The sequence below is a fragment of the Macrobrachium nipponense genome, chromosome 26 (assembly GCF_015104395.2).
Source record: "Macrobrachium nipponense isolate FS-2020 chromosome 26, ASM1510439v2, whole genome shotgun sequence".
In the NCBI taxonomy this organism is placed as follows: Eukaryota; Metazoa; Arthropoda; class Malacostraca; order Decapoda; family Palaemonidae; genus Macrobrachium; species Macrobrachium nipponense.
The window spans coordinates 29,500,064-29,513,706 of NC_087215.1; the positions used below are offsets into that span (position 1 = coordinate 29,500,064).

The 13,643-nt window shown below is 40.6% G+C and overlaps 1 protein-coding gene across 1 annotated transcript in view; it reads left to right on the forward strand.

Moving 5' to 3' along the window:
* The window catches only part of LOC135200115 (regulating synaptic membrane exocytosis protein 2-like), a 259,188-nt gene extending 249,549 nt beyond the window's left edge, over positions 1-9,639 (forward strand). Inside the window, 2 exon segments of the mRNA XM_064228455.1 lie at positions 4,621-4,760; positions 4,952-9,639. Coding sequence (XP_064084525.1) covers positions 4,621-4,760; positions 4,952-5,146 — 335 coding nt within the window. The 3' untranslated portion in view covers positions 5,147-9,639.
* The last annotated feature ends 4,004 nt before the right edge of the window (positions 9,640-13,643 follow it).

Here is a 13,643-nt window from a genome sequence, read left to right on the forward strand (position 1 = left end):
AAAGCCGAGAGACGAAAAGAGGCCAGTATTGGACTTTTTCACACAATTTTAGGTAGAAGTATTCTCGGGTGCGTAATTTATAAATGACCAGGAAGTCTTTCACACCTAGCTTAATGGATATTCAATTTCTCACATAATTGTAGAGAAAAGTAGAGATTTCTCTACTCATAATTTGTACATAACTTGAGACTCTTTCTACACATGTTTTAGAGAGCATCACAGATACTTTTGATTCTAGAAGGAACTTGTCATTCTTCTGCACTTTACTTATAGAGAACTAACGAGTCTCACACATAACATAGAAATCTAAGAATTCTTCAACTCATGATTTATTGAAAGTCAGTGTGATCACTTGGTGCTCAGTGCTCAGATTTTCTCACACAGCTGTAGAGAGAGCCTATGGGTGATTCACGCAAATTTTAGAGATAAGTATATACATATAGGGAATCTTTCATTGTACCTGAGTAGACCTTTGAAAGCAGTGTTATGTCACCAGTACCAACTGGGGATTCGAAAAGATTGGCAACTAGATGTATCTCTAATGTCATTCTTTGTTATTAAATCTCTCCTATTGGTCTTTATTTCAGGTAAGAATCTAGTAGTATTTTACTGTGTTGATTGAACATGATATCCATGTAGGTGATAGTGATAGCATCCTCATAATAATAAGTTTGGTTACGCATGTATGATTTTTTATATACATGATTCCACAATATTGTCTAACCTTTGTTTGAACAGACAGTCCTTCACAACATTTCTTTAATTTCTTTTGATATTTGTAGGCTTTCAGTGAAAGTTCTTTTATAGGCTTTTACTGAAAGTTCTTGTGTAGGCTTTCAGTGAAAGTTCTTTCAGTGTTAACATTCTCTCGGGGCTGTCATAGCTTAGTGCGTTACATTCTCTTACTAATTATAATCTTGCCGTTTTAGGCCTTGCAGCTCTGACGGGATTTCCGTTGACAACATTCTCTCTTTTCTCAGCCCCTGACTCTCCTGCAGTAGCGCCCTTCTTTCTCGTGGTGACCCTCCTATAAGGCCACCCTTAGTAGTAGTGAGAACAGCATAAATGGTGCACACAAGAGTAACATGAACACAGTTTCGTTCTTCAAGTTTTTCTGTTTGATTTTCATCGTTATTTCTGTTGCTTTCCGTCATTTTTGATACCGTGATCAGACATTGCATGGGATAAACTCATTTATTAACATATGACAGCACAGAAAATGTCCTTTAACAATTCCTTATCAACCTATGAATCGCCTCTAGAGTAGATGCACCACCTTTGTTCAGCATCAAGTGAAGGGACGTTCCTCGATGTACAGTCAACCCCCATTATTCGCGGGGGAATTGGTACTATTACCAAAAAACCCGGTATTCGCGGGTGATAGGTATTACTACCACAACCCCCGTGAATCACTATAATCCACTAATACGTGACACCCCTCTAAAACGCTTATAATTTTCTGTTTTAATCACCAGAGACCACACACCACCCCCCCTCTAAAAAATGCTTATATCTCAGTATTTTAATAGTTTTATCACAAAAAATTCCATTTAGTCACAAAAATAATATGGAAATACAATAGCTAATGAATATTCCTCCATGAAAAATTCCGCAAATAAGCGAATTTTTTGCGAATAATGTGGATATATGTTCCACAGAAAAATCTGCAAATCCTGAACCGTGAATAAGGCCAGCTTAATCATCAAAAAGACCTTTGCAGTGCCTTTTGTTGTCCCTATCGAAGGATGCGCACTGGACCTGCGCAAGATTGCTGGACTTGACTTAATGTGCGGGAATGCTGTTTGTCTGTATCTGCTTCTCAGACAAAAGCATAGCTCTTAAGAGTGTAACCCTACAAGAGCATGGATTGAAACTGCCACCAGTAATAGATTAGATAATTTATGAGAGTAGCAACACAACAAAAATGGCTGAGTTTATGTTTAGCAGACATATGGGTCATGGATAAAGCACATTTAATTTTAACCTTTTTCTAATGAAATATCATGAAAAGTAAGTTTCACCATTTACTCGATATTTATGAGTTAGATTTCCTTTTGATACACACAATATGTCGAGGCCATTTCTCTAAGCGTCAGCAGCAAAACTTGAAAATAGATGATAAAAAAAAAAAGTCATGGAAAAAAGCTGACAATACTTGGAAATTAGGTGAATGTGGAACTCATGACAATATTTTCTTTTTTTTACCTTTTTGTGTACTAGCAGATCAATCAGTGCGAAGCCATTGAAATTCCCTATTTGATGTCATCTAGAATTAGATTTCATATTCCTCTTATGATTTGATGCGATTTTAGACCAAATTTTTTTTCATGCAGTAACCTTATTTTAGAAGGTACTCACTCGTTCGTGGGGTTTGGTGTGTTATGTATCACTCAGTATGACCCTGTTTGGTCTGTTACAAAAGACGGGGGTCACGGCATCCAGGAACGTTCCGCGTATCGAGTGCAGAAGACTGGTCAGTCAGTGTGGCGCTTCGTATCTCCTCCCTGAACTGGACGTTGCTGAGGAAAGGAGGAGTCTGTACCACTCACTCAGAATGCTTCCTTCCTTCCTTCCTTCCCGTTTTCTTTAAAAGTAAAATTTTGTTGGACAAATATTTTTCCAGTAACGTACATTTGCCATCACAATCATTTTTTCCAATTATTTTAGAATTTGTCATTTTTTCTAAGGCTAAATTTCTGTTCTTTTCTTTGCTTTATTTTGGTGGTTCATTAAGTAACGAACCTCTTTGTCATAGAATCTCTCTCTCTCTCTCTCTCTCTCTCCTCTCTCTCTCTCTCTCTCTCTCTCTGTGGAATAGAATTTCTCTCTCCCTCCCTGTAGAAATACACATCCTTCCAACTACATTTCTCTCTGGACGTATATTGCTGTGAAATATTTTTTTTACTATGGAAATACTTTCTTTGGAACTGCTTTTCTGTCCTAGAGATTTCTTTTCCGATACCTAACCAGAATTATCATTAACAGTCTTCTTTGGAAGTACTTACTTCCCAGCTGCATTTCAGTTTGAAAACACTCTCATAGAACTATCTTTTCTCTAGAGACACCTCTGCATGGAACATCCTTTGCGTCAGGAAATAAACATCCCCCCGCTCCGTCTAAGCCTTTCTTCGGCACTGCCTTTTTCCCTAGCCTTATTTTTCTTTAGAACTACCTGTTGATTGAAAGACACCTTCCTCTGACATTTCATCATGGCTGTATTTTCTATGAACACAGTGTTTCTATGAAAACACTCCATAGAGCTGTCGTGTTTCCAAGAAGGAGCTGTCTTTGATTTTAAGCTACGTCTCTAGACAGACGTTTCCATGCTCTACCTTTCTTGCTGGAATTATAGTTCTGTGGAGCCCCTTTCTAGATGTTTTCAAGGACATCTTTGTCCATTGTTATAATTATGTAAGGGACACATTATTTCTCTAGACATACATTTCTGTTGGGAATTTGCTCTCTTGATACAAATTCCCGCGTGACACTTTTTCCTTCTTTTCCTCTCTAGATAGAATTTTTTTTATATGGAAAGTTTCTCTTTATATATAATTAACTATGGAACACATTTTTTTCTAGATATGCCTTTCTTTCTCGTTATACATTTCTGTGGCCCCCTTTCATCTCGAGTTAAAACTTTCTATGAAATTATTTTTTCCTCTGCACTGCTTTCATCTGGAAGCACCTTTCCCTTGTAATCGTCTTTTCCTCCTCTGTCGTATCTCTGTAGAATCTCCCTCCTTCACAAAAATACGTCACTGCATTACCCATCTATCTGGGTATACCTTCTTATGGAATCATATTTATCATTACTTATGTGTTTGAACCTACCGTGTCCCTTCAAAGTGCCTAGACTACAGGGTTACACTATGAGTCGCATGAGAACACAGGAGTAATTTCTCCTCGTTTTCATTTCATCGGAGTAGATGATAATGAGTAAATAACAGTTATGTTGCCAGCTAGAATGTAATTTGTCTCTCCTAAAACTGTAAGTGGAACCAATTTTATTTTTCGAACTTCATTCATATGGAATTATAGGTTACACAAGGTAAGTTGACACCTTCGCCCACCAGTAAATATGCCATGAGCGTCTTCATTACATGTAAGTTACACCAGACATTTTTGAAGTCAATCAACATTATGCTCTTCGCTGCCAGATACCACCAATTACATTTGTCAGCTAGAAAAAGTATGGGATGCTACTTTCACAAGTTCTAACAGCCAACGAACTGCGTTTGTTTTGCATCGATTTTCAGTAACATTTTTCTAGGACAAAATTAACCGATTTCGACATGTCTTTTAGAATCTTGTTGTCTTTGCAAATACACCATTGTTACATCTAGTTTCAACATGATACTAATTTAATTCTTAGGTTCTTCAGCGAACACCTTTAAGAATGGACTAGTGGTATAAATCTGGTCTTGTCTTTTTTATGTAAATTTTTTTTATTTATGGTTGACAGCATTTGATTTTTTGTGTCTGATGAAAATTGTTAGAGATAACATGAAGGTATAAATAGTCCCGGATGCATAAATATCCCGTATATAAAGATGTTCCCTGACTGTCCTGCCGCTTTCCCGTATGTTGTGACTCATCTGTCATTACTCTTTCCCATGCCAGCTCCCTATGTCAAAGTTTACCTTGTGGACGGAAAGAAATGCGTTGCCAAGGCGAAAACAGCAACGGCGAGGCGTACTTTAGATCCACTGTACCAGCAACAACTCATCTTCCATGAACGTTATTCCGGATGTGTTCTACAGGTACCGTGTGTCCTCTTTTTCTTCACAGCAGTAACCTTATAGTTTCCTGTTGCCTTGTTAATTAATATCCTGCTCGTACTATTGAGGGAAAGAGAAATAACCTTACTACTTTTCTGCTGTATATTTGCAGCCGTCTGCTTTTTGTCTGTTGAAAGAAAGAGATGTACCTAACATCGTCATTCTCTTAACAGGTGACCGTTTGGGGTGACTACGGAAGGATGGAAGGCAGGAAAGTCTTCATGGGATTGGCACAGATCATGCTGGATGATCTGGACCTTTCGAACATCGTCATTGGTTGGTACAAACTCTTCGGGACCTCATCACTGGTATCTCTCCCTGCTCTGACGCGCAGGGGTTCCATGGCCAGTCTAGACAGCTTCGGGTAGAAGATAGCAAATGGCCACTCGTCAGGTGGCCATCAAGACATAATGAAACAACGCCATGCCTCCTCGTTTTCCTCGTCCTCTACTTCCTCTCCCTCCTGTTCTTCTTCTGCCATTTGGGATCAAGCACGTACGTGCCTGCTGCTGCTGCTGCCGTTGCTCCAAAATATTCGTGTCCCGAAGACCTCCATGAAAACTAGTGCGAGAATTGATTCAACGACACTTTTGCAATCGCCTGCAATGTTGCCAATCAAGCAGAGTGTGAGGCTATTCATTGGGTGCTCTATTTTATCTCTCGGTTTCAAGACTTAGATCTGACACTTACTGCTTGTGTTGCAAATATTGCAGAATTGCATTCTATGAGGCTCAAAGATATCATCGATTTGCAAGAGTGAAAACTTACTGAGTATGACCTTCTTGGAAGGTGGTTATTATTATCGTTATTATTATTGTTTTGGGGTTACTGACTCGCCCCAAAAAAAGTGAATCTTCTCTTGCTGCTGGGGCAATGGTTGGGGCCAGCTTCTCCACAAAGGCCCTGCTGGGCACACGGGTACCAGATCAGCCTGGGGCCAAAAGAGCCCCTCCTCCCTAAGGGTAGCAGCCAGCCAGCCAGCCACAGAGATTTTTGCGGGGCCTCCGATGGCCAAGTGGTTAATAAGCCTGGGGATGCAGCATCCTACTCGTACCCCTCCGAGACACCACAGGGGGAGGGAGAGGGCCTCCTCCTCAGCACTTCAGTTACATACCAGGACATTGCCCAGTGCGCCCCTTCCTCTGACAACCTCCCCGTCATCCTCCTCCTCCTCCTCCTCCTTTCCCCTACCCAACCCGTTCATTCCCCTCCCCGAAGAACTTCCCATCATGTGGACTCTCATCACGGGAATGCCTTGAGAGCAGATTTTTTTACAAACCATGATATGAGTACCTAACGATACTTCTCCAGCCTGCCCCAGCCTCGCTTAAGTAGGAGGGCATGGCCTTTGTCACAATGCTTGTGATTTTGACTAAGTGCTTTAAATAATATTACAGAATAGAATTAATCATGTGTGGAAGTTTGCTCCATAGAAAAATCTAACCCTTACTAGTAATGAGATGACCTGATTAAATCCTAGACCATCTTCTTAACTCCACCGCCATCAATTCTTTCCATCCCTTTCTGGATTTCCAAACAAGCCTTTTTCCTCTCCTGTTCTTTCATTTCAGCTTCATCACTCATCATAATATGACAAAGCAACGGTTTCAGTGATTCAGTCAGTGGATTTGGGTTCTCGGTTTGGACTTCGACTTTAGTAGGTACTATGTAGGTCTTAACCGACTGATTTGAATGAGCTTTTGAAAGATTTTGTCACAGGAATTTTTGGTTTTTTTGGTTTTTTCCAGTGTTATCTCAATACCAGGACCGATATTATGTTGACAGCCTTTGCCCTTAACAACCGAGTTATTTGTGTTAGTCTCTTTTCCCCTTCCGTATTCAAATTTTGTTCCCAAGAGAAAAAAAAAAGATTATCTTAGGCTTCTCAAGTCCGACATGACTAGCAGTATTGCAGCCTCCCCTTCCCCCATCCCCCCCCAAGTCCTCCACTCCTTGTAGACTAAAGCCGTGTATTCGAATCCTGGAATAACTTATGTAATTCTAAAACCAAAACACCCAAAGGCTCTTTCTTTACTTGCAATTCAGATATAAATATATAAAAATATATACATAGATATATATATAGGCATATAACTACTTCTCAATATACAATTAATACCCAAAGGTACATTTGTTTCTAAAGACCTCGTCACCATCTTGTACTTGGATTGTTGCAGTGGGAATAGAGACTATTCTGTTCTGCAAGACTCCACCAAACTCACTCAGCTTTTGGTTGGCTGGAATTCCAAAACCCCTTTCTTCATTTTCCCCCCCCCCCCCCTTGAGTTCCGCGTTTTCCTGCGCTAAGAAACCCCTACCACCCACCCACCCCCCCGCCACTCGCATTTACTTGGGACGACGCGTTTGCATTACTCACGCGACTGGTCCCGTTTCTCTGTCAGTTGCTGGCGACATTCTTGCCCCCGGAGAACAACACAACCTGCCTGGTTTGACCTGAGTTTCCTTCTGCTGGCCAAGCCTCACTCCCTGCAACCTTGGGTGAACGACCTCCTCTTCCCGTGCATCACAGCAATTCGTTGTAAATAATTGCAATTCTCGCCACTGTGATTTTCCGTTCTTTCTGTCGGTCTGCAAGTCTGTCGCCTTTCACTTTCTGCGTCAGCCCCTATTTTCTGTTCTCTCTTTCTTTCTTATGCGCGTGTGTCTGTCTATGCCTCCCTTCCCATCATCCAGTCCAGTAGCAGTAGAAAGAACCCCTCACCCCCCCATATCCCTCAACCCCCCCACCCCCGTCGACCCACGTCCTGACTTTCTCTTCTTGTAGTAGACTCCTCTTCTGCCTCTTCCTCTCGAGTCCCGTAGCTCCAGAAATACTATCCTTTCTCCATCCCCATAATATGTGAAGGACGTTTGGACCCGGACTTGATATACATCATTCAATCAATCTGTCGTCATTGAGCTCGTCGTAAAGTCTCGTTCGATTCCGATTTCATTTCTCTCTCTCTCTCTCTCTCTCTCTCTCTCTCTCTCTCTCTCTCTGTACGTGAAACATGAAATCAAATGCTTTTTTGAACCACCCCAATCCCTGACACCCTTTGACAAGTATATCCTTTAGGCTGGGATTCATTCTAGTGTGTCCATCTTAATGTGTAAATCACCACAGACACACATACACACACTTTCACACACACACACACACACACACACACACACACACACACACTTCACACACACACACACACACACACACACACACACACACGCACACTTACCCACACACTCACACACACACACACACACACAGTCTGATAAAGAAAAGGAAGAACATAGAAAACCCGAGTGCCAACGAGAGCCAAAAGGAAGATGGCACACATTGGAATTGAATTTAGGCTTCCAGAGAGAGAATTTTGTTTGTTTGTTACTTTGATCTTATGTGACAACATTGATTGTTTCTATATGTAATAATAATATTAATAAAGGTAATACTAATACTAATACTACTAATAATAATTATAATATAATAATAATAATTATAGCAGACACCCAACGGATGGACGGAACGTACCTTGTGGGTGCGTCACTCTCTCCCTCCTCCTCCTCCTTCTCCTCCTCCTCCTCCTCCTCCTCCTCCTCCTCCTCCTCCTCTTCCTCTTCTTATTACACCTCCTCCTCCTCCTCCTCCGGTGGTGGTTCTGTGTCCTCCTCCTGTGTGATTTTACCCTAATTTAAGTAATTCAACTCCGATGTTAATTGAAGGATTTGTGCATATCGGTATATGAAGTGTTGGTTGTGTGTGAAGGTTTTTTTAATGGTTAATGATTGAAATTTATATATCTATACATATATAAATATAGTCTATACAGTACATGTGAACGTTAAGGAATGCTAGTCTTGTACAGTTTTTAATTCCCCAAAGGTGTTGTTGCGACAGACCGGAGAGAGAGTTCAGTGGTTGAAGCTTAGAGAAGGACAAAGCAGAGAAAGCAAGGTCAGGGTCAAAGGTCAAAGGTCAAAGGTCAAAGGATCTCTTTGTATCACAGTAGGATGATATATAATTGCCTATATATATATATATATATACTTTCCACCGAGACTCTCTTCTCTTCCTTCTCTATAAACACAAATTTCCTCTGGTCTCTGAACCAACTTGAATCATTATGGTTATTATTATTATTATCGTTTACCCAAGAGAAGCATCAAGTTCAACGAATACTACAGTCATAGGAATAAAAGCAGATCGAAAACAAACTTCTGGCTCACCACGTGGAAATTACTGTATCACCTTTCTTTTAGTCTAAATGACCGTAACCAGATTTCTGCAGGCGTCGGCCTTTACTTCTATCAAAACCCTGTTTTCTTCCCGAATGTGATGATGATGATGATGATGATGATGATGATGATGATGATGACGATGATGATGATGACAGCATCAGTGAGCAAACACTGACGACCCAAGTCAAGTGGTGGTGACCCAAGTCAGCTTTGTGCAGTGAAACACCTGATCTTTGTTTTCTGAAAATGAATGACGGTGTTAATGATGATGATAATGAGTGTAGGTGATGACGATGACGAAGATGATTATAATGATGATATGATGACGAAGAGGGCCACCTTTTGGGTGGGCCATTCTCTCGGTAGAACAAGATTTGATTAAAACATGGTTTTGACAAAGTAAATGTGTGTCTGTATGTTTGTATATCTTCCTCTTTGACATAAAATAAAAGAATCTGTGATCTCCTTGAATGAACACATCAGAGCATATGCAATTCTCTCGTTGAAAAAAAAACGGTGACAATTCACAACCAATGATTAGTTCTATTGATCAATTATATATTGTCTTCATCACCTATCAGAATGACGACTTATTGCCTTCAAATACATCTCTGATTCCAAGATGAAATGGACTCTTATTTCACCTCCTGTGTCGAAATTATTTCCCTCATGTGTCTTTCGACGTCGACGGTTCCCTGAGAACCGGAACACGGTTCCTACAAGCTCATTGGTGTCCGAGTCTGTGTGCAATGTGGCACGAAGGGGTAACAGACATGTCTGTGTCCGATTGCAAGGGCGAAGTAACTGACATGCGACATGCTTGTGTTTGAATTCAAACTGTTATGCCGTTGTCTGAAGTAACTGACGTGTCTATATGACTTTAGGCTCGAAGTAACCGACATGTTTGTTTTTGGTTGTAGGGGCTGGGTAACTGACACATCTGTGTTTGATTCGATGTAAACTGACATGTCTGCGTTTAATTGTAGGCTCGAGGTGACAGAAATGTCTGTTTGATTATAGGCTCTAGGTAACTGACATGTCTGTATTTAATTGCAGGCTCTAGGTAACTGACATGTCTGTGTTTATTTGCAGGCTCTAGGTAACTGACATGTGTGAGTTTGATTGTACGTTTGAGGGTAACTGAAAGTCTATATTTTAATTGCAGGGGGCTAGGTAACTGACATGTTGTGTTTATTTGCAGGCTCTAGGAATGATGTCTTATTTAATTGCAGGCCTAGGTAACTGACATGTCTGTGTTTATTTGCAGGCTTAGGTAAACTGACAGTTGTGGTTTATTTGCAGGCTCTAGGAACTGACATGTCTGTGTTTATTTGCAGGCTCTAGGTAAATGACAAGGTCTGTGTTTATTTGCAGGCTAGGTAACTGACAATGTGTGTATTTTGCAGGCTTCTAAGGTTAACGACATGGCTTGTGTATTTGCCGGCTCTAGGTAACTGACATGTCTGTGTTTATGCAGGGGCTTATGTAATTTGACATGGCTTGGTTTATTGCCGGCTATAGGTAACTGACATGTCGATTTAATGCAGCTCTAGGTAAACTAGACATGTCTGTGTTTATTTGCAGGCTTAGGAAACTGAACATGTTTGTGGTTTATTTGCAGGCTATAGGTAACTGACATGTCTGTATTTAATTTGCAGGCTCTAGGAATGACAAGTCTGTGTTTATTTGCAGGCTTAGGAAATGACTGTCTGTGTTTAATTTGCAGGCTTATGGTATGGACATGTCAGTGGTTTAATGCAAGGCAATAGGTAAAGACATGTCTGTGTTTAATTGCAGGCTATAGGTAACTGACATGTCTGTGTTTAATTGCAGGCTCTAGGTAACTGACATGTCTGTGTTTATTTGCAGGTAGGTAACTGGAAATGTGTATTTAATTTGCAGGCTCTAGGTAAACTGAACTGTCTGTGTTTATGCCAGGCTTAGGTAACTGCCATGTCGTGTTTATGCAGTAGGTACTTTGACATGGTCTGTGTTTATTTGAGGCTATAGGTAACTGACATGTCTGTATTTAATTGCAGGCGGCTAGGTAACTGACAATGTCTGTGTTTATTTGCAGGCTCTAGGTAACTGGACATGTCTGTGGTTTATTTGCAGGCTATAGGTAACTGACATGTCTGGGTTTTGCAGCTCTAAGGTTTAACTTTGACATGGCTGATTTAATGCAGGCTTAGGTAACTGACATGTCTGTGTTATTTGCAGGCTATAGGTAACTGACATGTCGTTGTTTATTTGCTAGGTAACTGACATGTCTGTGTTTATTTGCAGGCTCTAGGTAACTGGAAAGGTCTGTGTTTAATTTGCACTTTGCAGGCTATAGGTAACTGACATGTCTGTGTTTATTTGCAGGCTCTAGGTAACTGCTTTAGGTAACTGACATGTCTGTGTTTATTTGCAGGCTCTAGGTAACTGACATGTCTGTGTTTAATTGCAGGCTTAGGTAGGCTAGGCTTAGTGTAACTGAACATGTCTGTGTTTATTGCAGGCTTTTAGGTTAAATGACATGTCTGTATTTAATTGGCAGGGTCTAAGGTAAACTGACATGTCTGTGTTATTGCAGGCTTAGGTAACTGACATGTCTGTGTTTTTTGCAGGCTAGGTAACTGGACATGTCTGTGTTTTATTGGCAGGCTATAGGTAACTGACATGTCTGTAATTTAATTGCAGGCTATAGGTAACTGGACATGTCTGTGTTTATTTGCAGGGCTATAGGTTAAAACTGGACATGTCTGTGTTTATTGCAGGTCTAGGTAACTGACAGGTCTGTGGTTATTTGCCAGGCTTCTAGGTAACTGAAATGGCCTGTATTTAATTGGCAGGCTCTAGGTAAAACGAATGTCTTGTGATTATTTGCAGGCTATAAGTAAATGACATGTCTGTGTTTATTTGCAGGCTATAGGTAAAACTGAAATGTCAGTGTTTATTTGCAGGATAGAGGGAATGACAGGTCTGTGTTTATTTGGCAGGCTTAGGTAACTGCTTTAGGTAACTGGACATTGTCTGTGGTTTAATTCAGCTCTAGGTAAACTGGCTTTAGGTTAATCGGGGACCAATGTCGTGTGTATTTGCAGGCATTAGGTAAAACTGACAGTCTGGTTTAATTTGCAGGCTCTAGGTAACTGCTTTAGGTAAACTGGACATGGTCTGTGTTTATTTGCAGGTATAGGTTTTAAAACTTGGACATTGGTTCTGTGTTTAATGCAGGCTCTAGGTAACTGACAAATGTTCTGGTTTAATGCAGGATATAGGTAACTTGACTGTCGTGTTTAATTTGGCAGGCTACTTAGGTAACTGACAAATGTCTGTGTTTAATTTTGCAGGCTATAGGTAACTTGACATGTCTGTGGTTTAATTGGCAAGGCTCCTAGGTAACCTGAATGTCTGTATTTTAATTGCAGGCTCTAGGTAACAGACATGTCTGTGTTTATTTTTGGCAGGCTCTAGGTAACTGACATGTCCTGTGTTTAATTGCAGGATTCTATTGAGGTAAACTGACATGTCTGTGTTTAATTGCAGGCTATAGGTAACTGACATGTCTGTGTTTAATTGCAGGCTATAGGTAACTGACATGTCTGTGTTTAATTGCAGGCTCTAGGTAACTGACATGTCTGTGTTTATTTGCAGGCTATAGGTAACTGACATGTCTGTGTTTAATTGCAGGCTCTAGGTAAACTGACATGTCTGTGTTTAATTGCAGGCTATAGGTAACTGACATGTCTGTGTTTAATTTGCAGGCTTATAGGTAACTGACATGTCTGTGTTTATTTGCAGGCTATAGGTAACTGACATGTCTGTGTTTATCAGGCTCTAGGTAACTGACATGTCTGTGTTTATTTGCAGGCTATAGGTAACTGACATGTCTGTGTTTATTTGCAGGCTATAGGTAACTGACATGTCTGTGTTTATTTGCAGGCTATAGGTAACTGACATGTCTGTGTTTATTTGCAGGCTATAGGTAACTGACATGTCTGTGTTTATTTGCAGGCTCTAGGTAACTGACATGTCTGTGTTTATTTGCAGGCTATAGGTAACTGACATGTCTGTGTTTAATTGCAGGCTCTAGGAGCGGTAACTGACAGGTCTGTGTTTATGTGCAGGCTCTAGGTAACTTGACATGTCTGTGGTTTATTTGGCAGCTTCTAGGTAACTGACAATGTCTGTGTTTGTATTTGCAGGCCTTTCGAGGGTAAACTGGCCTTATAGGTAAAATGCACATTGTCCCTGTGTTTATTTATTTTGCAGGCTCTAGGTAACTGCTTTAGGTAATTGACATGTCTGTGTTTATTTGCAGGCTCTAGGTAACTGCTTTAGGTAACTGACATGTCTGTGTTTATTTGCAGGCTATAGGTAACTGGACATGTCTGAGGTTATTGCAGGCTCGGTAACTGACTATCGGTGTTTATTTGCAGGCTCTAGGTAACTGACATGTCTGTGTTTAATTGCAGGCTCTAGGTAACTGACATGTCTATATTTAATTGCAGGCTCTAGGTAACTGACATGTCTGTGTTTATTTGCAGGCTCTAGGTAACTGACATGTCTGTATTTAATTGCAGGCTCTAGGTTACTGACATGTCTGTTTGATTGCAGGCTCGAGGTGACTGACATGACTGGGTT